We start from the raw sequence: 24171 nt of genomic DNA, 5'->3' as shown, positions 1-24171 counted from the left end.
GGAGAAAACAAGTGAACTTCACTCAGTGGAAGTCAGATGTCCTCTGCCCCCACAAATGTGAGATCAAACAGGATATAGAAAATAATCAAAATAGGTGTGGTACATTGACAGGAAGCTTCTTCTAAAAAAGGTAATATCCTTTGGTGTAACAAAGATCATTGATGGATAGAATACAGGATCTGTAAAAGAAGGAGTTATGGGAATACAGGAAACCTTACTTCTTATCAAACAAGTGTACAACCTTGGAGAACTGCACCTGCAACAGTTCCATCAGTCTTACAGAAGCACAGAGAAACACAAAGCACAACAATTTATTCATTAATTTTCCACCACAGTGTGTGTGTGTGTGTGTTTGTGTGTGTGTGTTAGTGCAGAGGGTACACTGTTCTTCAGCAGCTGTGTGTGTGTGTAGTGTGTGTGTAGAGAGGAGGAGACTCTCCCTGCTACACAGAACACACATGCACTGAGGAATCAGGCCACATCCCAAACCCAGCATACAGAGGTTCAGTGAAGGAGGTGCTGAAGGTGTGGAGGTGGATCAGAGAGTCAGAGGAGACTCTGTAGAAGGACAGAGTGCCAGCAGGACAGTCCACATACACTGCTACTCTGTGAGAGTCCGAGGACGAGGAGAGACAGAGGAATGTTTCTCTCTTATTGTGACGGACAGAGTAACCTTCATCAGAGCATCTCAGACTCCAGGACTGATCATTCCATCCAAACAGACAGTCATCACTGTTTCCTTTCCTGCTGATTCCTCTGTAACTCACTGATATATTAACCTCTCCTCTCCACTCAACCTCCCAGTAACCGCGACCCGTCAGACCATCTCTACACAGCAGCTGAGACCAGTAGTCAAATCTGTCTGGATGATCAGGATATGACTGATCCTCTCTCACACGTGTCACCTTCATGTTGTCTTCAGACAGTCTGAGCCCTCTGTTTGCTGTGTTTGAGTCCAGAGTGAGTTCACAGACATCTGATGGAGAGACAAAGACACAACACAACAGCAGTTTATCATCAGACACACCTGAAGGCTTTATTCTTTGTTAGCTGACAGTCTGCTGTTTGGTCCTCATGAGTCAAACTGATTCCACACTTACACTTCTTCAGTCCAGGTTTTAACCTCTGCTCTCCACCAAGGTCCACCCTGGAGGAAGAAACACAGTCAGAGTGATGTTCAGTCCAACATGAGTCCTACCTGCTGTTCAACATGAAGCAGTGTTCCTCAGTTTGTCCCTGTGACAGAGAAACAGGCTGAAACTCCTCTGAGCCAGCTGTCTCCATCACTCTGTCTCTTTTTCTGACAGTGTCGAGATACTCAGAGAAAAAGAAGAAGAAGAAGTCAAAGATTCAAATAGCAAAGGCTGGCTGTTGCTCTTTGGATCCATAAAGTCCAGATTCTGCTTCTCATGTCCTCTTTGAAATCAGTAAAGAGGATTCCTTCCTGTCTTATGGTTTCAGAGTGATGAAGACAGAGCATGAGTTTTCCCTCAGACACCAAAGCCTCCTGATGATCAGGACTACTCAGACTACAAACAGAAACCAGACCACGTCCCAAACTGAAACTCCAGACCCCTTAGTATGGATTCTACATGCTCATGTAGAATCTGTAAATACAGATGATAGTCAAAGTTAAAAGTGAACTAGTCTCTGCCTTCTTTATGTTCACACATAACATTAGTGGATGAACAGTCACATGGGAATTTTTCTGTATATAACATTAACAGCTGACCTGAACAACTGTCAAGAACTAAGTCAACGACTCTGATAACGACCCCATGTGACCACCTTAGCACACCAACCACTGTTAGAAGCTTATATTTTCTAGCTCCGCCCCCAGTCTGTTCAGAAGTGAAGAAGCCTTTCAGAGAAGACGTGAAACGTCTTCAAGAGTTTCTACTGAGTCCAGTTGGCTTTTGGGTTCAAGCTTTGAATTTCTACTGAGTAGTTTATTTTGTATTTGATAGTCTTCTGGTGGTCTTTGTCTGATTCAGGTCCAATCACTCCTCAGAAAATAATGAAACTAAACAAGATCTTTTTTGTGAAATGGGATTTTTTCTTTTGCTCTTGCAGTGTTTGAGCTCTTGTTGTCTGGTCATACCTCAGTGTATCCAGTCTGCATCGTGGATCCCTCAGTCCAGCAGACAGCAGCTGGACTCCTGAGTGTCCTGGATGATTGTAGCTCAGGTCCAGCTCTCTCAGGTGGGAGGGGCTGGACCTCAGAGCTGAGGCCAGAGAAGCACAGCCTCTCTCTGTGATCAGACATCCTGACAGTCTGCGGTTAGAAAAATAATCATGCAATAAGCAAAGTGTAAAGGTTTTGACCATTTTCATGTAAAAACAAATATTAAACAGAACGAGCTAGTTTCCAGTTTCCTGACCTATTCTTACTGATGATTTGAGGAAACTAAGAGTCATGTGGAGCTTTGTGTATTGACATAATTTACACTCATTGGGTTATTATTAATGACAGTGTAAGATTTTAATTTCAGCTTTATACTGACCTGAGAGTTTCCAGTTTACAAAGTGGACTCTGCAGTGCGGCAGACAGTAGCTCCAGTCCTGAATCCTGCAGGTCATTGTTACTCAGGTCCAGCTTTCTCAGTCTGGAGGACTGTGAGCTAAGGACTGAGGCCAGAGAAGCGCAGCTTCTCTCTGACAGGTTACATCCAGTAAACCTTGAAAGACATGTGCACATTTGACAAATCTGTTGCTATTTTTTACATATTGAAATCTATGCATGTTTTTTTTAATTCAATGCATAATTATTTATTTGTTTTAATTCTCTGAAATTGCTTTTGAATCAAACAGCCTCAATAATGACTAACTGAGTGTGTTGACTTTCCAACCTATCCTTACTGATAATTTGAGGAACCTAAGAGTCAAGTGGAGCATTATCTTTTAATGTCACTTATGCTCAATGGATTATTGTCTATGATGGTGTAAGATTTTAATTTCAGCTTTATACTGACCTGAGAGTTTCCAGTTTACAATGTGGACTCATCAGTCCGGCAGACAGGAGCTCCAGTCCTGAATCCTGCAGGTCATTGTTACTCAGGTCCAGCTCTCTCAGTCTGGAGGACTGTGAGCTAAGGACTGAGGCCAGAGAAGCGCAGCTTCTCTCTGACAGGTTACATCCAGTAAACCTTGAAAGACATGTGCACATTTGACAAATCTGTTGCTATTTTTTACATATTGAAATCTATGCATGTTTTTTTTAATTCAATGCATAATTATTTATTTGTTTTAATTCTCTGAAATTGCTTTTGAATCAAACAGCCTCAATAATGACTAACTGAGTGTGTTGACTTTCCAACCTATCCTTACTGATAATTTGGGGAACCTAAGAGTCAAGTGGAGCATTATCTTTTAATGTCACTTATGCTCAATGGATTATTGTCTATGATGGTGTAAGATTTTAATTTCAGCTTTATACTGACCTGAGAGTTTCCAGTTTACAAAGTGGACTCTGCAGTGCGGCAGACAGTAGCTCCAGTCCTGAATCCTGCAGGTCATTGTTACTCAGGTCCAGCTCTCTCAGTCTGGAGGACTGTGAGCTAAGGACTGAGGCCAGAGAAGCGCAGCTTCGCTCTGACAGGTTACATCCAGTAAACCTTGAAAGACATGTGCACATTTGACAAATCTGTTGCTATTTTTTACATATTGAAATCTATGCATGTTTTTTTTAATTCAATGCATAATTATTTATTTGTTTTAATTCTCTGAAATTGCTTTTGAATCAAACAGCCTCAATAATGACTAACTGAGTGTGTTGACTTTCCAACCTATCCTTACTGATAATTTGAGGAACCTAAGAGTCAAGTGGAGCATTATCTTTTAATGTCACTTATGCTCAATGGATTATTGTCTATGATGGTGTAAGATTTTAATTTCAGCTTTATACTGACCTGAGAGTTTCCAGTTTACAAAGTGGACTCTGCAGTGCGGCAGACAGTAGCTCCAGTCCTGAATCCTGCAGGTCATTGTTACTCAGGTCCAGCTCTCTCAGTCTGGAGGACTGTGAGCTAAGGACTGAGGCCAGAGAAGCGCAGCTTCTCTCTGACAGGTTACATCCAGTAAACCTTGAAAGACATGTGCACATTTGACAAATCTGTTGCTATTTTTTACATATTGAAATCTATGCATGTTTTTTTTAATTCAATGCATAATTATTTATTTGTTTTAATTCTCTGAAATTGCTTTTGAATCAAACAGCCTCAATAATGACTGACTGAGTGTGTTGACTTTCCAACCTGTCCTTACTGATAATTTGAGGAACCTAAGAGTCAAGTGGAGCATTATCTTTTAATGTCACTTATGCTCAATGGATTATTGTCTATGACATCGTAAGATTTTAATTTCAGCTTTATACTGACCTGAGAGTTTCCAGTTTACAATGTGGACTCATCAGTCCGGCAGACAGGAGCTCCAGTCCTGAATCCTGCAGGTCATTGTTACTCAGGTCCAGCTCTCTCATACTGGAGGACTGTGAGCTGAGGACTGAGGCCAGAGAATCCCAGCTTCTCTCTGACAGGTTACATCCACTCAGCCTGAAGAAGAATTAGTGATTAGAACAGACACAGTGTTTCATCTGTCATGATCAACATGTTTTTAATCTCTCATGTATCCACCTACAGAGCTTTGTTGGAGGCTTTGATCACTGGCAGCAGCCTCAGAAGAGCCTCCTCTGAAGCAGAGTATGTCTTCAGGTCAAACACATCCAGATCTTTCTCTGAGGCTAGTAAGATGAAGACCAGAGCTGACCACTGAGCAGGAGACAGTTCCTCTGTGGAGAGACGTCCTGATCTCAGGGACTGTTGGATCTGCTCCACTAGAGACCGGTCATTCAGTTCATTCAGACAGTGGAACAGGTTGATGCTTCTCTCTGCAGACAGATCCTCACTGATCTTCTTCTGGATGTACTGGACCGTTTTCTTATTGGTCTGTGAGCTACTTCCTGTCTGTGTCAGCAGACCTCTCAGGAGAGTCTGATTGGTCTGCAGGGAGAGACCCAGGAGGAAGCGCAGGAACAAGTCCAGGTGTCCATTTGGACTCTGTAAGGCCTGGTCCACAGCACTCTGATGGAGACGTTTCAGTTTAGGTTTGTTTTTAAAGATTCTAGAGATCAGGGACGTTGGTTGTTCTTCCATCAGGTTGAGTCCAGACTTGGTGAAGGTCAGATGGACATGAAGAGCAGCCAGAAACTCCTGAACACTCAGGTGGATGAAGCAGAACACCTGGTCCTGGTACAGTCCTCTCTCCTCTCTGAAGATCTGTGTGAACACTCCTGAGTACACTGAGGCTTCCTTGATCTTGATGCCACACTCTGTCAGGTCGGACTCATAGAAGATCAGGTTTCCTTTCTGCAGCTGATCAAAAGCCAGTTTTCCCAGAGACTGGATCATCTCCCTGCTCTCTGGACTCCAAAGTGGATCAGTCTCAGCTCCAACATTGTACTTGATGCTCTTAAGTTTGGACTGGACCACCAGGAAGTGGATGTACATCTGAGTCAGGGTCCTGGGCAGCTCTCCTCCCTCTCTGGTCTTCAGCACATCCTCCAGAACTGTAGCAGTGATCCAGCAGAAGACCGGGATGTGGCACATGATGTGGAGGCTTCTGGACGTCTTTATGTGGGAGATGACTCTGCTGGCCTGCTCCTGGTCTCTGGATCTCTTTCTGAAGTACTCCTCCTTCTGAGGGTCAGTGAACCCTCTGACCTCTGTCACCATGTCAACACACATAGGAGGGATCTGATTGGCTGCTGCAGGTCTTGTGGTGATCCAAAGGCGAGCAGAGGGGAGCAGGTTCCCCCTGATGAGGTTTGTCAGCAGCACATCCACTGAGGTGGACTCTGTAGCATCAGTGAGGACCTGATTGTTGTGGAAGTCCAGAGGAAGCCGACACTCATCCAGACCATCAAAGATGAACACAACCTGGAACTCTTCAAACCTGCAGAGTCCTGCTTCTCTGGTCTGAGTAAAGAAGTGATGAACAAGTTCCACCAAGCTGAACTTTCTCTCTCTCAGCACATTCAGCTCTCTGAAAGTGAAGGGGAATGTGAACTGGATGTCCTGGTGGTCTTTGTCTTCAGCCCAGTCCAGAGTGAACTTCTGTGTTAAGACTGTTTTCCCGATGCCAGCCACTCCCTTTGTCAGCACTGCTCTGATTGGTTGATCTCTTCCAGGTGAGCCTTTAAAGATGTGTTCTTGTCTGATGGTGGTCTCTGGTCTGTGTGGTGTCCTGGATGCTGCTTCAATCTGTCTGACCTCATGTTCATCATTGACCTCTCCAGTCCCTCCCTCTGTGATGTAGAGCTCTGTGTAGATCTGGTTCAGAAGGGTTGGGTTTCCTGCTTTAGCGATCCCCTCAAACACACACTGGAACTTCTCCTTCAGGTGAGACTTCAGTTTACGTCTGCACTCTGCAGCAACAGTTCCTGAAAGAACAGAAGAGAAATGTGATGAATGATCTGAAGCTACAATCAGTCTGATGAATTTACACTTTCAGACATCAGGATGGATTTGATTTTCCTCCTCTCTGAAATCTCTTCATCAGCTGTGAACACTTTCTCACAGCTCATAGATGTGATCCAAATGTGTGCATCATATTAACAGCAGAGTTTGAAATGTAAACCTCTCCCATGTTGTCTCCATTTCCTCTCTCCATCATGTTCAATGTGTTCAAATCCTCTTACTGCTCTGCAGACAGTCAGCCAGCTCCTCCTGCTTCATTCTCCTCAGGAAGTGCAGAGTGATCTCCAGAAAGGCCTCTCTGCTCCTCCTCTGCTCTTCATCCTCATCCTCCCTCTGACTCTTGAAGCATTCTGGGTAATCTGGAATCAGAGCTCTCTGGATCTCCTTCAGCTCGGTCTTTACAAAACTGATGATGTTCTCCTGGAGCAGCTGGAGCAGAACAAAATAGAACATCAGATCATCTGTGACAGACAGAGAGCCTGCTGGTCTGCAGAGTCCAGCATTGAGACTGAATCACAATGCTGCTTCAGGACTCAGTCTGTGGATGGTCCTGTCTTCTACAAATCAAGTTTCTCTGAAATGAACTTCCTGTTGGAGAAATCTCCTGGTGTGCTTTCATCCAGAAAAAGTGTACTGATTCTCAGGAGGAGCTGTGTTTGTACATTTACTCACCATCAATATGGAGTCCAGCTGTGTTTGATGCTGCTGGGCAGACTGACCAATGGGAGCCTCTGATATCTGACCTCTGTGGAACAAATATAACATCATGTAGTGTATATAATATAATGACACACAGTGTTGATGTGATAGATTCTATGTAGTGGATCCTGGTAGAAACACTGCTGGATCCTCCTACAAACACAGGACACACATGAAGATACTACAATGTTACAATGTTACAATGTCATTTAGCAGACGCTTTTATCCAAAGCGACGTACATATGAGAACAAGAACAACCCAAGCAAAGATCTAGACAAGAGGAAACAAGATCAGTAAGAGTAACAAAGTGCTTCAAGTCCATTTGGGTGCAGGTACTGCCAAGCAGTGTAAAGGCAATGCACAAAGTAAATAAGGAACATCTACAATGAAGCATCCAAACAATTCAAGACCTTCCATTATCATCATCAACAATTAACTTCTCATCACCACAATAATGACCAAAGTGCCAAGTGCTGGGTCACTCCAGAGCTGAACACAGATTTCCAGAGTAGAGCAGGACAGTGTGAGTCAACTGTAGCTGGAAGACATGATCTGCCACTGGGGACAACAGTGGAGAACAGTCTAGCTAAGTGCATAGTGCTTCCTAAAGAGCTGGGTCTTTAGCTGTCTTTTGAAAGTAGAGAGGGACTCTGCAGATCGAATGGAGTTGGACAATTCATTCCACCATTTAAGGACAACAGAAGAGAAGAGTCGAGCTAGTGATTTTGAGGCCTTGTGTGCTGGAAGCACTAGGCGTCTTTCTGAGGCTGAGCGTAGCAGGCGAGAAGGGATGTAGACCTGGATAAGGGTTTCCAGATAAACTGGAGCGGTTTTGGTGACTGCTTTGTAAGTCATGATTAGAGTTTTGTTTCTGATGCGAGCTGCAACTGGAAGCCAGTGTAGCAAAATGAGCAGGGGAGTGACATGAGCTGTCTTAGGCTGGTTGAAGACCAGACGTGCTGCTGGGTTCTGGATCATTTGCAGAGGGCTAACCGTGCATGCAGGGAGGCCTGCCAGTATCAGATCATGGTGACTTAGCTCTCATTCAGTGGAGAGAATGAGCTGAGTGAGGAATCACTAGCTGGTGGCCGAGAGCTGAGTTGGTCAGGCTCAGAGAATGTATTACTGATGGTAGCAACCTTGTCAGTAAAGTAGGAGGCAAGCATGTCCGGGGTCAACATAGTGGAGGGTTGTGAGTTTGAGGGAGAAAGGAGAGAGTTAAGAGCAGAGAAGAGTTTGCGTGCATCGGTGGCAGCACAGATCTTTGCATGATAAAACGCCTTCTCAGCAGATTTTGAAGCAGAGGTAAATGAGGAGAGTACTAAGTGCTGAGTACAGTTCTTTCTGCCTCCAATCCTGTTTACTGCTGTTGATCCTGATAGAAACACAACCAGTGACTAATGTTCACCTTCACAGAGAAAACACCAACCACAGTTACAAAGGTTTCACACACATGAACTCTGAAAATCTTCCAGGTTTGAGTGCTGCTGAAATTTACTACAAACTTTTCTAATGTTTGATTCTGATAAAAACGCTGTGATTGATTATTACTTTGGACGAACAGACTGACGGCCATCTTTGAAGTTCACAGATAGACCCTTATACCGGTCACTCTTAAAGGACACACAGCTGGGTCCAGGTCCAGGTCCAGGTCTCTTATCTTTGGTACTGAAAGAGTCATAAACACAAAAGTTAAAGAACTCTTCATGTTTTGTAGAAGTGTTTCTGAGTATTGTAGATCAAAGATGGTTTAAGGGATTGTGGTGGAAATGTCCTTCAGGGGACACTTTGACTTTTTGTACCATCCTGAGGACAGTTTGAGGATAACGGACACAAACCTTTAACCTTCTTACATTTTATCAGCAGACTGACGGCCATCTTTGAAGTTAATAAGTCGACCCACAGACCGGTCACTCTTTAAGGACACAGAGCTGGGTCCAGGTCCAGCAGAGTCTGGTCCATGCTGCTGCTCTGGGCTTCTATACTCTCACACACACACACACACACACACACACACACACACACACACACACACACACACACACACACACACACACACACACACACACACACACACACACACACAGTGATGTGAGTGCTGAGCTCTGACATGGAGCAGAGTCATGGACAGCTAGAGATCCTCCTCTCACCTCTGAGCTTCATGTTCCCCACACAGAGTGCTTTTAGAGGGAGGGGCTCCCTCCTCTCCGTCCTCACACTGATTCATAGCAGAGCCTCCACCTTCACACAAACACAACAACATGTTCATCATTACAACAAGCTTTACACCACAGGACACATTAGTTCTCATTGCTCTCAGTAACATGACACAGATATTCAGGACTGACACAAACCTTGTTGGAGCCCCAAACAGGACCTGATGAGCCCAAACACAGCCCCCACCCTCTCCCATAAACACACTATGGAGACCACTTAGATGGAAGGACAGGTCCTAGCAATCTGCTGGGCATTGTTGCCTGCCGCACTTCACCGGAGCCACATGACCAAAATACACTATGTGTAGCATTAGTATTACTATAAGTTTCACTACTACAATAATTATTTTTCATATAGATTTTTTATTTATCGCCTTTATTTCAATTAATTTTGTATAATAATAATAATAATTATTATTATTTCTGTAATTCTGCTTTGTGCTCACTTCTGACGCCCTCCCCATCACCCTCTGTTCACCTTTAAAATGAAAATGGAGAGAAATTCAATAATTATAATAACAATGTTAAAGATAATAAACTTTGAGAAATACAAAAAAATAATTGACTATATAGATGATAAACTGATTAAATCTCAACTCACTCCAACAAGCCCCCTCCCATCAGGTCTGGGGGTTGTACTAGCAGGGGTGTCAAACTCAAATACACAGAGGGCCAAAATAAAAAAATCGGTGCAAGTCAAGGGCCGGACTGGTTTAATGTTTATTGCAAAACTTATTGAAATTAACTTATTGCACATATTGAACATTGAACTAGCAAAGCTTAAGTTATTGCCTATAAAATGAAAAATATGTTTCATTCATTTCTTATTGCTCAATCTGCAGCTTATCTAATGAATGAGCTTTACTAATTTCTTATGAAAATATTTTTCCACTGGCCAACAACATTAGCAAAAAAAATTCTGCCAAGAAAACCAAAAATGCCCTGTGGTAGTGAGAAAAAGTGAAAAAAGGAAACATTAAAGCTTAGTCTGCTGCTCTGTGATGCACACTAGTCTAAGCCAGATACTCAGCATCTCATCTTGGATGCAAGTTCATCAATGTTTGGGGTCAGGCTCAGAGCTGAGGAAATCCTCAGGATAGAGTGAAGGTGTTCATCAGTAAGACGACTCCTGTGAGATGTTTTGTTTAACTTCATCAAAGAGAACAGTTGTTCGCAGGTAGTTTGGCAGCACGGAAAAATGGCTCAAGTTTTCTTGCAGCATCTGCGTGTCTCCCACAGGCGCAGCTTGGTTTTGAAAGCCCTCACTGCAGCGTCTGTGATCACACGGCCCCGCCCCTGAAGCTGCAGGTTGAGCGCGTTGAGATGGCTCGTGATGTCACACAGAAACACCACTTCACACAGAAACTTTTTTATCGTGGAGCTCTGTTGTGTCTTTCCCTTTGCTCTCCATGAACTGACAGATCTCCTCACGCCACTCGAAACACCTTTACAGCACTTTTCCCTGGCTCAGCCATCGCACCTCTGTGTGATGGGGCAAGTCACCATATTCCACCTCTGTGTGATGGGGCAAGTCACCATATTCTGAATCGTGCTCCTCCAGAAAAGACTTGAACTGACGCTGATTGAAACCTATGGCTCTTATGAAGTTAACTGCCCATGTTATGGTGCTCATCACATGTTCCATTTTCAAGGCTTTGCCACAGTGATTCCTGATGTGTGATGCAGTGATAACCTGTCAGCTCATCTGCGCTGTTTTCCTCCCGCATCTTCTCCCGGATCCTGCCCACTAATCCACTCTTTTGCCTGCACTTCGCAGGCGCTCCATCCGTCGTCAGTCCCACACGTTTATCCAAAGGCAGCCTCGTTTCATTTACACATCTGGATACCTCTTCAAAGAGATCTTTCCCCGTAGTTGTGCCATGCATTGATCTGAATCCCAAAAGTTCCTCTGTTACGCACATGCATATACTCTGCCTCCCACCTGTCTTGAACCCCCCTGTTTTCAAAGTCCACCTTTCGTTTAGTCATTTTTGGGGGAGAGGGATATCTGAAAGTTGACTGCAGGTGACTAGCTTCATAAGGCTGATGATGAGCGGAGAAGGGTAACGACTCTCGCATGCGGGCCCTCGATTGACATGCAGTGCATTGTGGGACTTGTAGTTTTAGTGGTGCGTGCAAAATACCGTCGGGCCAGCTCTATAAATAATTTGATATCATCTCGCAGGCCAAAGATAATGCCACCGCGGGCCAGACTTGGCCCGCGGGCCTTGAGTTTGACACATATGTCCTAGAGGGATGAGAATCTGTGGGGAGGTGTCCCAATCAGCCAGCAAACTGTGCAGAGTCTGGGGGCGACTGATATTGGGTTACGAACGCTTCATCATATTATTATTACTGTCATTGATAGAATATACACACACACACACACACACACACACACACACACACACACACACACACACACACAAATGCTGATAAAAAATGAAACAAGTTAGAATAAAATGAAAACTGAAGCTCTGTCCTCTCTTTAGATGTGTTCATTGTTTCTATATTCAGAGAACTAAACATTTGAGGGAGCTTCAACGTGTACCAAACATGTTGATGAAAATGCTGCCAGGGAAAGAGTTAATAAATCAAAGCACCTGAGCCAAGTGGATCCAGACTGTCAGACCGGTTCACACACTCCCTGTATTTCTCACTGATGGTGTGACTCAGATTACAATCAAACTGCTGCTGACTCTACTCCACAAACACAAACTATAGAACAGGTCAATGTTTGTCAAATCACTGTTCTTTAACTCAGACAGAAACTCTACAACATATTTCAAACAGCCAATCAGCATCCAGAAACATTCCTCCAGTCAAACAGTGATCCAGCAGCGTGTGAGCACAGTGATCCTGATCATCAAACATGTAGAGATTTCTCTGGAAGGATTCTCACCTGTTGAAGTGAGTTCAGGTCAGCTTACAGACACTTTCCACCTTCATGTGTGGAGAGAAGAAGCTGCTGGTTTGTCCCTCGTCAGTCCTGGTGTGTCTGTGTGCGTCTGATCTGAGGACGCCGTCCACACCCTCATACCTTCAGAGTGACATCACTCTAACCTGTGTCAGAAACCCAGTCAGTGTCAGATTACACACTGATCACATTATGTACTATCTGACCTCTAGATGGTGCTAACTAACCTTCGTATGAAACAAACAGCAGCACTGACAGATGTGATGAAGCAGCAGTGAGGATCACACTGGGTGCATCTCAAAGCTCTTCACTGCAGTCTCCTCTCTCCTCTCCCCTCACCAAACTACACAACTAGTAGAACAAATCGTGAGTCCAAGCATATCTGTCGCAACCACAACCCCTATTCTACGTCTACAGCACCAATAAATACTGCAGTGACTGGCAGGACAGCACAGCACTTAATACAGTTTGATCTGACACAGCCAGTGAGGCCACATGAGCCCACTAAGTCTGCAATTTGAAATACCAGATCCCTCTCCAGCATAACGTTTGATTTCAATGATTTCATTTCTGAACATGGTCTTAACTTTTGATCTTTACCTGAAACATGGCTCACCTCAACCGCCTCTGCTACTCTGTTAGAATCCTCCCCACCAAATTTTAACATTTGATTCTCCTGCAGACAAAACAGGAGAGGGGGAGGGATCACAGGTATATCTTCTAATGGCTGGAATTGTTCCTCATGCTCTTTTGGTCAGTTTCAAACTTTGGAGTACTTAGACCTGGTTTTAAGATCACATCCAATGTCAGAAGATGCTATACGGGATGTGGTTAGCAGGATGAAGCCCTCTGTCCTTGATCCCATCCCAACTCATCTTTTTAAATCCTGCTTCCCCATTCTCTCACAAGAAACCACAAGCATCATAAACTCCTATCTTTCTCAAGGCATGATGGACAGAGTGTTGGAGTTGTGAATTGTCTCGCTGGAGGTTGGCTACTTGCTGGTGATTGAATTCTAGGCTTGTTTTAAGGTCTTTCATCTCTTGATGGAGCATGCTGAGAGCGTTGAGTTTTTTATTGATGATTCTTATACACTGACCTCTATGTCTGTTGTGATCAAGTCATCTGTGTCAGTGAATGAGTCCTTTTTTCTTTTTGAAGGGTCGCTGGGTAGGGCGTCCGGGTCTCTGGCTTCCATTGCACACTGGTAGAAGTAGCGATCAATGAATTTCTCCGGGCTATCCACACTGAGAGGTATCTCTGTACTCTGTGTTGTGATAGATAGAAGATACCCCTCTATTTTGTATAAACCTTAATTGTTAATTAATTAATTTTGTTATTTTTTTGTTGCTATTATTATTATTATTATTATTATTATTATTATTATTATTATTATTGTTATTATTATTATTATTATTATTACTATTATTATTGTTATTGTTATTGTTTTTCTTCTTCTTCTTCTTCTTCTTCTTCTTCTTCTTCTTCTTCTTCTTCTTCTTCTTCTTCTTCTTATGTTGTTGTTGTTGTTGTTCATATTCGTTCCTTTTTTATGTGTTATTCTGTCTACCTATCACTTGGTCACCCCCCCTCTTGTAGAGCACACTTCTTGAACAATAATAAAAGACTGGTGGAGAAGAAGTCCAGCTCTGTCCTGGGCTGCCCTCTGGACCCTGTGGAGGTGGTGGCTGACAGGAGAATGATGGCCAATCTATCGTCTCTGACGGACAACACGTCTCACCCCCTGCAGGAGACGTTATGAACACTGGGTAGCTCGTTCAGCGACAGACTCCTCCAACCCCGGTGTCTCACGGAGAGGTCCCGCAGGTCTTCCTTCCTGTGGTGGTTAGACTCTATAACCGACAACAAACACTCTGACCACAGTGTAATAATCTCCCTCGTTAAGAGTGCCGCAGCTTCTGTCATCTACATGTCTTCTACATTTGTTCTGTGGATATATTGTTAATGTACTTTTATTCAATGTTATGCTTGTTTCTGTACATATTTTTCTAAGGATACAATAGTTCACTTTTAATTACTTATAATTGCATATTTACTATTTATGTATGCTCACTATTGTAATGTTTGCACTGTCCACTTTGCTGCTGTGACACTGTAAATGTCCCTGTGCCCCCCGGGCGTGTTGCGGGTGATCTACATTGACCGCGTGCACAATTGATAACAAGTCCAAAAATGGTGCAGACTGCCCTATTTAAAGAGGATTTAGCATGAGCTACCAGCTGTCACCATGGAGATTTTGAGAGAGCAGATTGGCTGCAAACAAAAAATGAAGTTGGAAGTCATGGAGATTGAGGTCTTGGTGGAGGAGGTAAATAAACACAACGGGGAAGTCCAGCAGAGACATCTCAGCGTTGCCAGAAGAAACGTGATTTGGGAGACCGTCTGTGAAAAGGTGAATGCTGTGAGAAAAAACAGAAGATCTGCCGACGAAATTAAAAGAAGATGGCAAGATATTCGCAGAAGAACAAAGGAAAAACTTTCCCTGAATACAATATCAGTGCATTTCTAATATGGGACACATTTAATTACTTCAAAATGAAGTTGAATATAGAATGGGAAAAAAGTTGTGATTTCATTATTTGTAAAGCGTTTTTGTAAGTTGTCCGTCATGACAGTAAAAATAATGTTTATCTCTTTTTTCTTAAATGGAGAATCTTCATCAGGTGTCTGACAATCACTGCCGCACTCCTCAAATCAGCTCAGACCAGAAAACACCTCAGCAGAGCCCCGCAGGTTTCAGATTGTGATGATGACATTGACCGGGAGTTGCTGCAGCAACAAAGAAATCAGACAGATGGATTACAGGCCATTGATCAGGAGGTGAGAGCTGTGTCCAATGTCCCGCGCGCTCCGCCGGGACACTCGTTCATCACGCACGGGTGGACACTGGGAGACGCACAAATTTGAGTTAAGCTGAACATATTTTGGATGCTGCCCTATTGATCATTCATTCTGCACTCACAGTATGCTACATATCCTCTTGTGTAAACTATCTCCTCGCAGAACTTCCACATGAGGAAGTGCTAGGATTTTTTCAAATTTGAAGGGCTCTAAAATCTGTTCCCTTTCATCTTCATGGACCTCATTCATTCCCTCAGCCAACAAATTCCCAAACTGCTTCACAACCTCTGTGAGCATCTTTGTCCATTTGTAGGATGTCAGGCAACTCTACTGTGGCTTCAAACACATTTGGGTTTGACTCAACCCATTCTGCAGCTTTTTTTCAGTCTCCAACAATTTTTTCCTCTACACTGGTCTTTGGAAAAAACAAGAGAGAAAAGTGTTATATCAGTATTGAATTGGAAGTAGGCATCCCACTTAGGTAAATCCTACCACTTCCTCTGTTGTCTCCACATCTTTTTCCATTGAACTGTCAGCTTGCAGAGGCTGTAGTTGCTCCTCTTCCTTTTAAAAAAAGGCAATTTTATCTTTCAAAAAAGAGCAATGATCACATGAAAGGCAAATTGAAAGTAATCCAGATCAGAGAAATCTTTAAAAAAAAAAGTTTAAACCTTTTTGGCATTTTCAAGCAACTTTAACAAAACTAAGGTCTGTTTTTTCAGGGCTTTCATTCATAACTTGAAGCATCATCTAGTATATTTTGATTCTAAAAACACCATAAAGTGAGACTTTAAATCATGAAGGACTTTCATAACTCCAGGTATACTGGGGTCAGACTGAGTCTTACCCTGTCTTGAAGTTGGGTCTCTGTTCATAATTTGACATAGAGTGGTCTAGACCTCCTATGTTTGTAAAAGTGTCTTGAGATAACGTTCGTTGCAAATAAAGATTGATTGATTGATTGATTGATTGATTGATTGATTGATTGAGGTATGGCACGTTTTTTACATTAACCGCACTTGTGGGGTTAACAAGGAGAGAATGTGCTCCCCTAATTTTGTGAACTACAATAGCTAGCCCAATTCTAAAGACTTAACAGAGAAACAAATGGATGGGATGGTGGGTAATTAAAAAAACAACAACCTGCTAGCCAGCTAGCTGACACGATGGCGATAGAGGGTGCCGGACCCGACGAGTTTGTGAACCTTGCCCAGGTGGTGACCAACAAAATAAGCACACTGATGGATGAAAAATTTGCACGGTCTCACAGGCCTGATTCAAGAACATTCCACGTGCATTAAAGAGGCTGAAACCCGTATTTCGGCAGGGGAAGATGAGGTATCCGCATTTAATGGTAACTTAACCTCCCTGCAGCGGTCAGTTAAGGTAACAGAGGAGCAGATTGAAGACCTGGAAAATCTCAGCAGGAGAGACAATGTAAGGGTTGTCTGGCTTATCAAAGGCATTTACTGTTGTGAGTTTTTGCCATTGTCTTACTGTCTGGATGTCTATCTCCTTGTAGTATAGTAATATTTGTTTTTTGTCCCTTTAACTGTTTGGTTCTGTCTATTATTGTCACTCTTCTTATTGTCTGAGATTTCTAATATAAATGTTATACAAAAAAATATAATTAAGAAATAATTATTCTTTGTCAGTATTTCTGTCAATTGTTGGATACAAACCTAGAATTATAAAAATGATTGAATTCCACATTTGGTACAATTACAAAATTAACTACATATACTGGTTCAAGTATGACTTACTCTCTCCCTTATCTTTAAATGCTGTTCATCACAGTACCTTTAAAATCAACCCAAAGCGGACAACCATCAGTAATTTAAACACTGTTTTATTAAAACAACACACTAACTATATATTCACTTTTTGAACAGCTCAAACAATGAACAAAAAAATGGCTACAAAAAACAAGAACAAAAAAAAGTTACTTCACCTCCGTCTGTGTGGATGCATCCATCAAATGTAAACATGACACAAACATTTTTACAATCCATCATCTGTAATAATCAATCTTTTCAGACACTTACACCTGAGACAAAATGACAATGCCTTTATTACACAAAGAATACAAACACTTCTTCCCCTGTTAACTCAACTGTTTGTGTTATTAAAGTAGTGAATGATATTAGAATGATTTTAGATGACAACAATGTGGCAGAACTCCTTCTTTTAGACCTCAGTGCAGGATCTGATACCATGGAGCAGGAGATTTGAATCCACAGACTTGAGAAATGGTCTCTCTGATGATGTTTGATCCTGGTCCACTTCTTATCTTTTTAACTTTGACACAAGATTTTAACTATGGTATTCCTCAAGGAAACATTCTGGGGCCTATTTTATTCTCACTGAATACACTTCCACTTGGCCATATAATCGCTCATCACCATGTCCACGACAGTTTTTCTGCAGATGACACCCAACTGTACATCTCTGTCTCCCCAAACAACTCAAAACCCACTTCAGTCCGACATCAATGTCTGGATGAGCAAGGACTTTTTAAAATTAAACAAAGATACAACTGAAATTATTTTAACAGGAACCAAAGCAGCCTCACATGGACATGGCCTTCATCAGTTTAAACAAAGGAGGATACAACTCTGCAGGTGAAGGACAGTTTAATGAATGAGACTCAGACTTCTCTGACAAACTTTCTCATCAACACATTGAAGAAACAAAGAATGAATGAGGCCCGATGTTTTCACAACAGAGATGTAAAGAAGTAAAGTTCAGTTAGACAGTTTTCCACTGAGTCCTGCTCTTTGATCACAGACATTCATGCTGATGTGACAGAAACAGTCTCATGATCAGCTGTTTGTGTGTGTAGTGTGTGTGTAGAGAGGAGGAGACTCTCCCTGCTATATAGATCTCACACGCACTGAGGAATTATAATACAACAACCCAAACCCAGGATACAGAGGTTCAGTGAAGGAGGTGCTGAAGGTGTGGAGGTGGATCAGAGAGTCAGAGGAGACTCTGTAGAAGGACAGAGTGCCAGCAGGACAGTCCACATACACTGCTACTCTGTGAGAGACAGAGGACGAGGAGAGAGGGAGGACTGTTTCTCTGTTATTGTGATGGACAGAGTAACCTTTATCAGAGCAACTCAGACTCCAGGACTGATCATTAAATCCAAAACCACAGTCAGGACTGTATCCTTTCCTGTTGATTCCTCTGTAACTCACTGATATGTCAACCTTTCCTCTACACTCGACCTCCCAGTAACAGCGACCAGTCAGACCATCTCTACACAGCAGCTGAGACCAGGAGTCAAATCTGTCTGGATGATGAGGATATGACTGATCCTCTCCCACACATGTCACCTTCCTTTTGTCTTCAGACAGTCTGAGCACTCTGTATGCTGTGTTTGAGTCCAGAGTGAGTTCACAGACATCTGATGGAGAGACAAAGACACAACACAGCAGCCGTTTATCATCAGACACACCTGAAGGCTTTATTCTTTGTTAGCTGACAGTCTGCTGTTTGGTCCTCATGAGTCAAACTGATTCCACACTTACACTTCTTCAGTCCAGGTTTTAACCTCTGCTCTCCACCATGGTCCACCCTGGAGGAAGAAACACAGTCAAAGTGATGTTCAATCCAACATGAGTCCTACCTGCTGTTCAACATGAAGCAGTGTTCCTCAGTTTGTCCCTGTGACAGAGAAGGCTGGCTGTTGCTCTTTGGATCCATGAAGTCCAGATTCTGCTTCTCATGTCCTCTTTGAAATCAGTAAAGAGGATTCCTGCTGAACCTTTGTTCTGTCACTTTAAAGTCGTCGTCTCTTTGTATGTGTCAGGAGTCAAAATGACTCATCCTAAACATCCTGTCTTATGGTTTCAGAGTGATGAAGACAGAGCACGAGTTTTCCCGCAGACACCAAAGCCTCCTGATGATCAGGACTACTCAGACTACATCTGAAACCAGACCACATCCCAAAATGACCTCCAGACCCCTGAGTATGGATTCTACATGTTCATGTAGAATCTGTAAATACAGATGATGTTCAAAGTTAAAAGTGAACTAGTCTCTGCCTTCTTTATGTTCACACACAACATTAGTGGATGAACAGTCACATGGGAATTTTTCTGTATATAACATTAACAGCTGACCTGAACAACTGTCAAGAACTAAGTCAACGACTCTAATAACGACCCCATGTGACCACCTTAGCACACCAACCACTGTTAGAAGCTTATATTTTCTAGCTCCGCACCCAGTCTGTTCAGAAGTGAAGAAGCCTTTCAGAGAAGACATGAAACGTCTTCAAGAGTTTCTACTGAGTCCAGTTGGCTTTTTGGTTCAAGCTTTGAATTTCTACTGAGTAGTTTATTTTGTGTTTGATAGTCTTCTGGTGGTCTTTTTCTGATTCAGGTCCAATCACTCCTCAGAAAATAATGAAACTAAACAAGATCTTTTTTTGTGGAAAGGGATTTTTTCTTTTGCTCTTGCAGTGTTTCAGCTCTTGTTGTCTGGTCATACCTCAGTGTATCCAGTCTGCACCGTGGATCCTCCAGTCCAGCAGACAGCAGCTGGACTCCTGAGTCTCCTGGATGATTGTAGCTTAGGTCCAGCTCTATCAGGTGGAAGGGGTTGGAGCTCAGAGCTGAGGCCAGAAAAGTACAGCCTCTCTCTGTGATCAGACATCCTGACAGTCTAGGGTTAGAAAAGGAATCATGGAATAAGCAAAGTGTAAAGGTTTTGACCATTTTCATGTAAAAACAAATATTAAACAGAACAAGCTAGTTTCCAGTTTCCTGTCCTATTCTTACTGATGATTTGAGGAAACTAAGAGTCATGTGGAGCTTTGTGTTTGACATCATTTACACTAATTGGGTTATTGTAACTGACAGTGTAAGATTTAAATTTCAGCTTTATACTGACCTGAGAGTTTCCAGTTTACAATGTGGACTCTTCAGTGCGGCAGACAGGAGCTCCAGTCCTGAATCCTGCAGGTCATTGTTACTCAGGTCCAGCTCTCTCAGACTGGAGGACTGTGAGCTGAGGACTGAGGCCAGAGAAGCACAGCTCCTCTCTGACAGGTTACATCCACTCAGCCTGAAGAAGAGTTAGTGATTAGCACAGACACAGTGTTTCATCTGTCATGATCAACATGTTTTTAATCTCTCATGTATCCACCTACAGAGCTTTGTTGGAGGCTCTGATCACTGGCAGCAGCCTCAGAAGAGCCTCCTCTGAAGCAGAGTATTTCTTCAGGTCAAACACGTCCAGATCTTTCTCTGAGGACAGTAAGATGAAGACCAGAGCTGACCACTGAGCAGGAGACAGTTCCTCTGTGGAGAGAAGTCCTGATCTCAGGGACTGTTGGATCTGCTCCTCTAGAGACCGGTCATTCAGTTCATTCAGACAGTGGAACAGGTTGATGCTTCTCTCTGCAGACAGTTTCTTACTGATCTTCTTCTTGATGTACTGGACTGTTTTCTGAGTGGTCTGTGAGCTACTTCCTGTCTGTGTCAGCAGACCTCTCAGGAGAGTCTGATTGGTCTGCAGTGAAAGACCCAGGAGGAAGCGCAGGAACAAGTCCAGGTGTCCGTTTGGACTCTGTAAGGCCTGGTCCACTGCACTCTGATGGAGACCGTACAGTTTAGGTTTGTCTCTAAAGATTCTAGAGATCAGGGACGTTGGTTGTTCTTGTTCCATCAGGTTGAGTCCAGAGTCGGTGAAGGTCAGATGGACATGAAGAGCAGCCAGAAACTCCTGAACGCTCAGGTGGATGAAGCAGAACACCTGGTCCTGGTACAGTCCTCTCTCCTCTCTGAAGATCTGTGTGAACACTCCTGAGTACACTGAGGCTTCCTTGATCTTGATGCCACACTCTGTCAGGTCGGACTCATAGAAGATCAGGTTTCCTTTCTGCAGCTGATCAAAAGCCAGTTTTCCCAGAGACTGGATCATCTTTCTGCTCTCTGGACTCCAGAGTGGATCAGTCTCAGTTCCTCCATCGTACTTGATGCTCTTCAGTTTGGACTGGACCACCAGGAAGTGGATGTACATCTCAGTCAGGGTCCTGGGCAGCTCTCCTTCCCTGGTCTTCAGCACATCCTCCAGAACTGTAGCAGTGATCCAGCAGAAGACCGGGATGTGGCACATGATGTGGAGGCTTCGGGATGTCTTGATGTGGGAGATGATTCTGCTGGCCTGCTCCTGGTCTCTGGACCTCTTCGTTAAGTACTCCTCCTTCTGAGGGTCAGTGAACCCTCTGACCTCTGTCACCATATCAACACACTCTGGAGGGATCTGATTGGCTGCTGCAGGTCTTGTGGTGATCCAGAGGCGAGCAGAGGGGAGCAGGTTCCCCCTGATGAGGTTTGTCAGCAGCACATCCACTGAGGTGGACTCTGTAGCATCAGTCAGGATCTGATTGTTGTGGAAGTCCAGAGGAAGTCGACACTCATCCAGACCGTCAAAGATGAACACAACCTGGAACTCTTCAAACCTGCAGAGTCCTGCTTCTCTGGTCTGAGTAAAGAAGTGATGAACAAGTTCCACCAAGCTGAACTTTCTCTCTCTCAGCACATTCAGCTCTCTGAAAGTGAAGGGGAATGTGAACTGGATGTCCTGGTGGTCTTTGTCTTCAGCCCAGTCCAGAGTGAACTTCTGTGTTAAGACTGTTTTCCCGATGCCAGCCACTCCCTTTGTCAGCACTGCTCTGATTGGTTGATCTCTTCCAGGTGAGCCTTTAAAGATGTCTTCTTGTCTGATGGTGGTCTCTGGTCTGTGTGGTGTCCTGGATGCTGCTTCAATCTGTCTGACCTCATGTTCATCATTGACCTCTCCAGTCCCTCCCTCTGTGATGTAGAGCTCTGTGTAGACCTGGTTCAGAAGGGTTGAGTTTCCTGCTTTAGCGATCCCCTCAAACACACACTGGAACTTCTCCTTCAGGTGAGACTTCAGTTTACGTCTGCACTCTGGAACAACAGTTCCTGAAAGAACAGAAGAGAAATGTGATGAATGATCTGAAGCTTCAATCAGTTTGATGAATTTACACTTTCAGACATCAGGATGGATTTGATTTTCCTCCTCTCTGAAATCTCTTCATCAGCTGTGAACACTTTCTCACAGCTCATAGATGTGATCCAAATGTGTGCATCATATTAACAGCAGAGTTTGAAATGTAAACCTCTCCCATGTTGTCTCCATTTCCTCTCTCCATCATGTTGAATGTGTTCAAATCCTCTTACTGCTCTGCAGACAGTCAGCCAGCTCCTCCTGCTTCATTCTCCTCAGGAAGTGCAGAGTGATCTCCAGAAAGGCCTCTCTGCTCCTCCTCTGCTCTTCATCCTCATCCTCCCTCTGGCTCTCGAAGCATTCTGGGTAATCTGGACTCAGAGCTCTCTGGATCTCCTTCAGCTCGGTCTTTACAAAACTGATGATGTTCTCCTGGAGCAGCTGAAGCAGAACAAAATAGACATTAACATGAAGCAAAGTGTTTCTGTTGTTTAGACCTCAAACTGGACTCACTATGTGAACTGCCAAAGTCTGAGTCTGTGTGAGAGCAGCATGACCTCTGACCTCTGAATGTGTGCAGCTCAGAAATGTAAGGCTTCATTCAATCAGTCAAACACTGAGTGTGAAGAGAATTCAGGCAGAGATGATGTCTGCAGTGTGATCAGGAAACAGAAACATCCAAACAGAATGAGTGTGTGCTCTGATTCTCAGGAGGAGCTGTGTTTGTACATTTACTCACCATCAATATGGAGTCCAGCTGTGTTTGATGCTGCTGGGCAGACTGACCAATGGGAGCCTCTGATCTCTGACCTCTGTGGAACAAATATAACATCATGTAGTGTATATAATATAATGACACACAGTGTTGATGTGATAGATTCTATGTAGTGGATCCTGGTAGAAACACTGCTGGATCCTCCTACCAACACCTGTATGTTGTTGTTCACCTTCACAGAGAAAACACCAACCACAGTTACAAATGTTTCACACACACAACAACAGGAACTTTGAGAGGCTTACCTTTCATCAGCACTCATCTCCCCATCATTGAAATCATCTTGTCTGTCCGAAGACCAGTCACTCTTTAAGGATACACAGCTGGGTCCAGATCCAGGTCCTGATCCTGGTACAAGATCCTCTCTGTCCTTACACTGATTCATAGCAGAGCCTCCACCTTCACACAAACATAACAACATAATAATAATAATAATAATAATAATAATAATAATAATAATAATAATAATAATAACAACAATAATAATACATTTTATTTAAAGGCGCCTTTCTCGGCACTCAAGGACACCGCACAGATATATATACATACAAAAATTTACATTAAAGGAAAACAAAATCAAAGTCAAAATGAAAACAATATAAACTAACAAAGTGGTAAGAAAAAAATAGAAGCAATAACAATTGACAGTGCAATTGGAGTCAGACGGAGTAGGCGCTTTTGAACAGATATGTTTTGAGTTGTGATTTGAAATGGGGGAAAGAGTCGATGTTTCTGAGTTGAGGTGGCAATGAGTTCCAGAGAAAGGGAGCAGAGCGGCTGAATGCTCGGCTCCCCATAGTGGTGAGACGGGGGGAGGGGACAGACAGGTGTATGGAGGAAGAGGAGACGATTGATGTTACGAAGGTGGAAACATGTTCATCATTACAACAAGCTTTACACCACAGGTCACTCATTAGTTCTCATTGCTCTCAGTAACATGACACAGATATTCAGGACTGATAAAAAATGAAACAAGTTAGAATAAAATGAAAACTGATGCTCTGTCCTCTCTTTTGATGTGTTCATTGTTTCTCTCATTTCTAATGAGTTTACTTCACTTTTATCTACACACAACTCCGACATGACATGACATGACTGACTGCAGCAGCGAAGGCGGAGGCTGTGTAGAGGTGAAATAGCCTGGACTTGTCGGTGCGATGGAATAGAATGTTGTGACATTTGAGGGCGTGTTGAAGACAATGTAAAAATGCAAATTTTCCCAAAAGCATGAAGGCACACTGCAG

General features: G+C 43.3%; 2 protein-coding genes and 1 long non-coding RNA gene across 3 annotated transcripts in view; all 3 read right to left on the bottom strand.

Annotated features, from left to right (window-relative positions):
• Positions 1-6764, bottom strand: part of LOC117825078 (NACHT, LRR and PYD domains-containing protein 12-like) — a gene marked incomplete at its 5' end in the record, with an annotated part of 108709 nt that extends 101945 nt beyond the window's left edge. The window contains 6 exons of the mRNA XM_034700711.1: positions 2102-2275; positions 2505-2678; positions 2973-3146; positions 4377-4550; positions 4636-6421; positions 6695-6764. Of these exons, the coding sequence (XP_034556602.1) occupies positions 2102-2275; positions 2505-2678; positions 2973-3146; positions 4377-4550; positions 4636-6421; positions 6695-6764 (2552 nt within the window). The remainder of the gene's footprint in view (positions 1-2101; positions 2276-2504; positions 2679-2972; positions 3147-4376; positions 4551-4635; positions 6422-6694) is intronic.
• A 2340-nt stretch (positions 6765-9104) lies between these two features.
• Positions 9105-12396, bottom strand: LOC117825084. Its single transcript, XR_004633778.1, has 3 exons — positions 12292-12396; positions 9324-9414; positions 9105-9149 (listed from the first exon to the last, which is right to left on the bottom strand). It is a non-coding gene; the product is annotated as an uncharacterized LOC117825084 (long non-coding RNA).
• Positions 12397-15126: 2730 nt separating this feature from the next.
• LOC117825608 (NLR family CARD domain-containing protein 3-like) lies at positions 15127-22426 on the bottom strand. Its single transcript, XM_034701523.1, has 7 exons — positions 22386-22426; positions 20327-22127; positions 20068-20241; positions 19666-19839; positions 18702-18748; positions 18057-18577; positions 15127-15213 (listed from the first exon to the last, which is right to left on the bottom strand). Exons 1-7 carry the CDS (start codon positions 22420-22422, stop codon positions 15127-15129), a joined length of 2841 nt encoding a protein of 946 aa, XP_034557414.1. The 5' UTR covers positions 22423-22426.
• Between the last annotated feature and the right edge of the window lie 1745 nt (positions 22427-24171).

Source organism: Notolabrus celidotus, chromosome 14 (genome assembly GCF_009762535.1).
Source record: "Notolabrus celidotus isolate fNotCel1 chromosome 14, fNotCel1.pri, whole genome shotgun sequence".
Lineage (NCBI taxonomy): Eukaryota > Metazoa > Chordata > Actinopteri > Labriformes > Labridae > Notolabrus > Notolabrus celidotus.
This window is presented reverse-complemented; position numbering and strand designations above follow the sequence as displayed.

What these genes read in the sequence shown, in the direction of transcription:
- LOC117825608 (XM_034701523.1), bottom strand. Translation starts at nt 22,422, where the DNA reads ATGAAGCAGGAGGAGCTGGCTGACTGTCTGCAGAGCA. An exon ending in AGAGCCTCCAACAAAGCTCT is followed by an intron (nt 20,242 to 20,326) that starts GTAGGTGGATAC and finishes ACTCTTCTTCAG; the next exon opens with GCTGAGTGGATGTAACCTGT. An exon ending in AAAACCTGGACTGAAGAAGT is followed by an intron (nt 18,578 to 18,701) that starts GTAAGTGTGGAA and finishes TCTCTCCATCAG; the next exon opens with ATGTCTGTGAACTCACTCTG.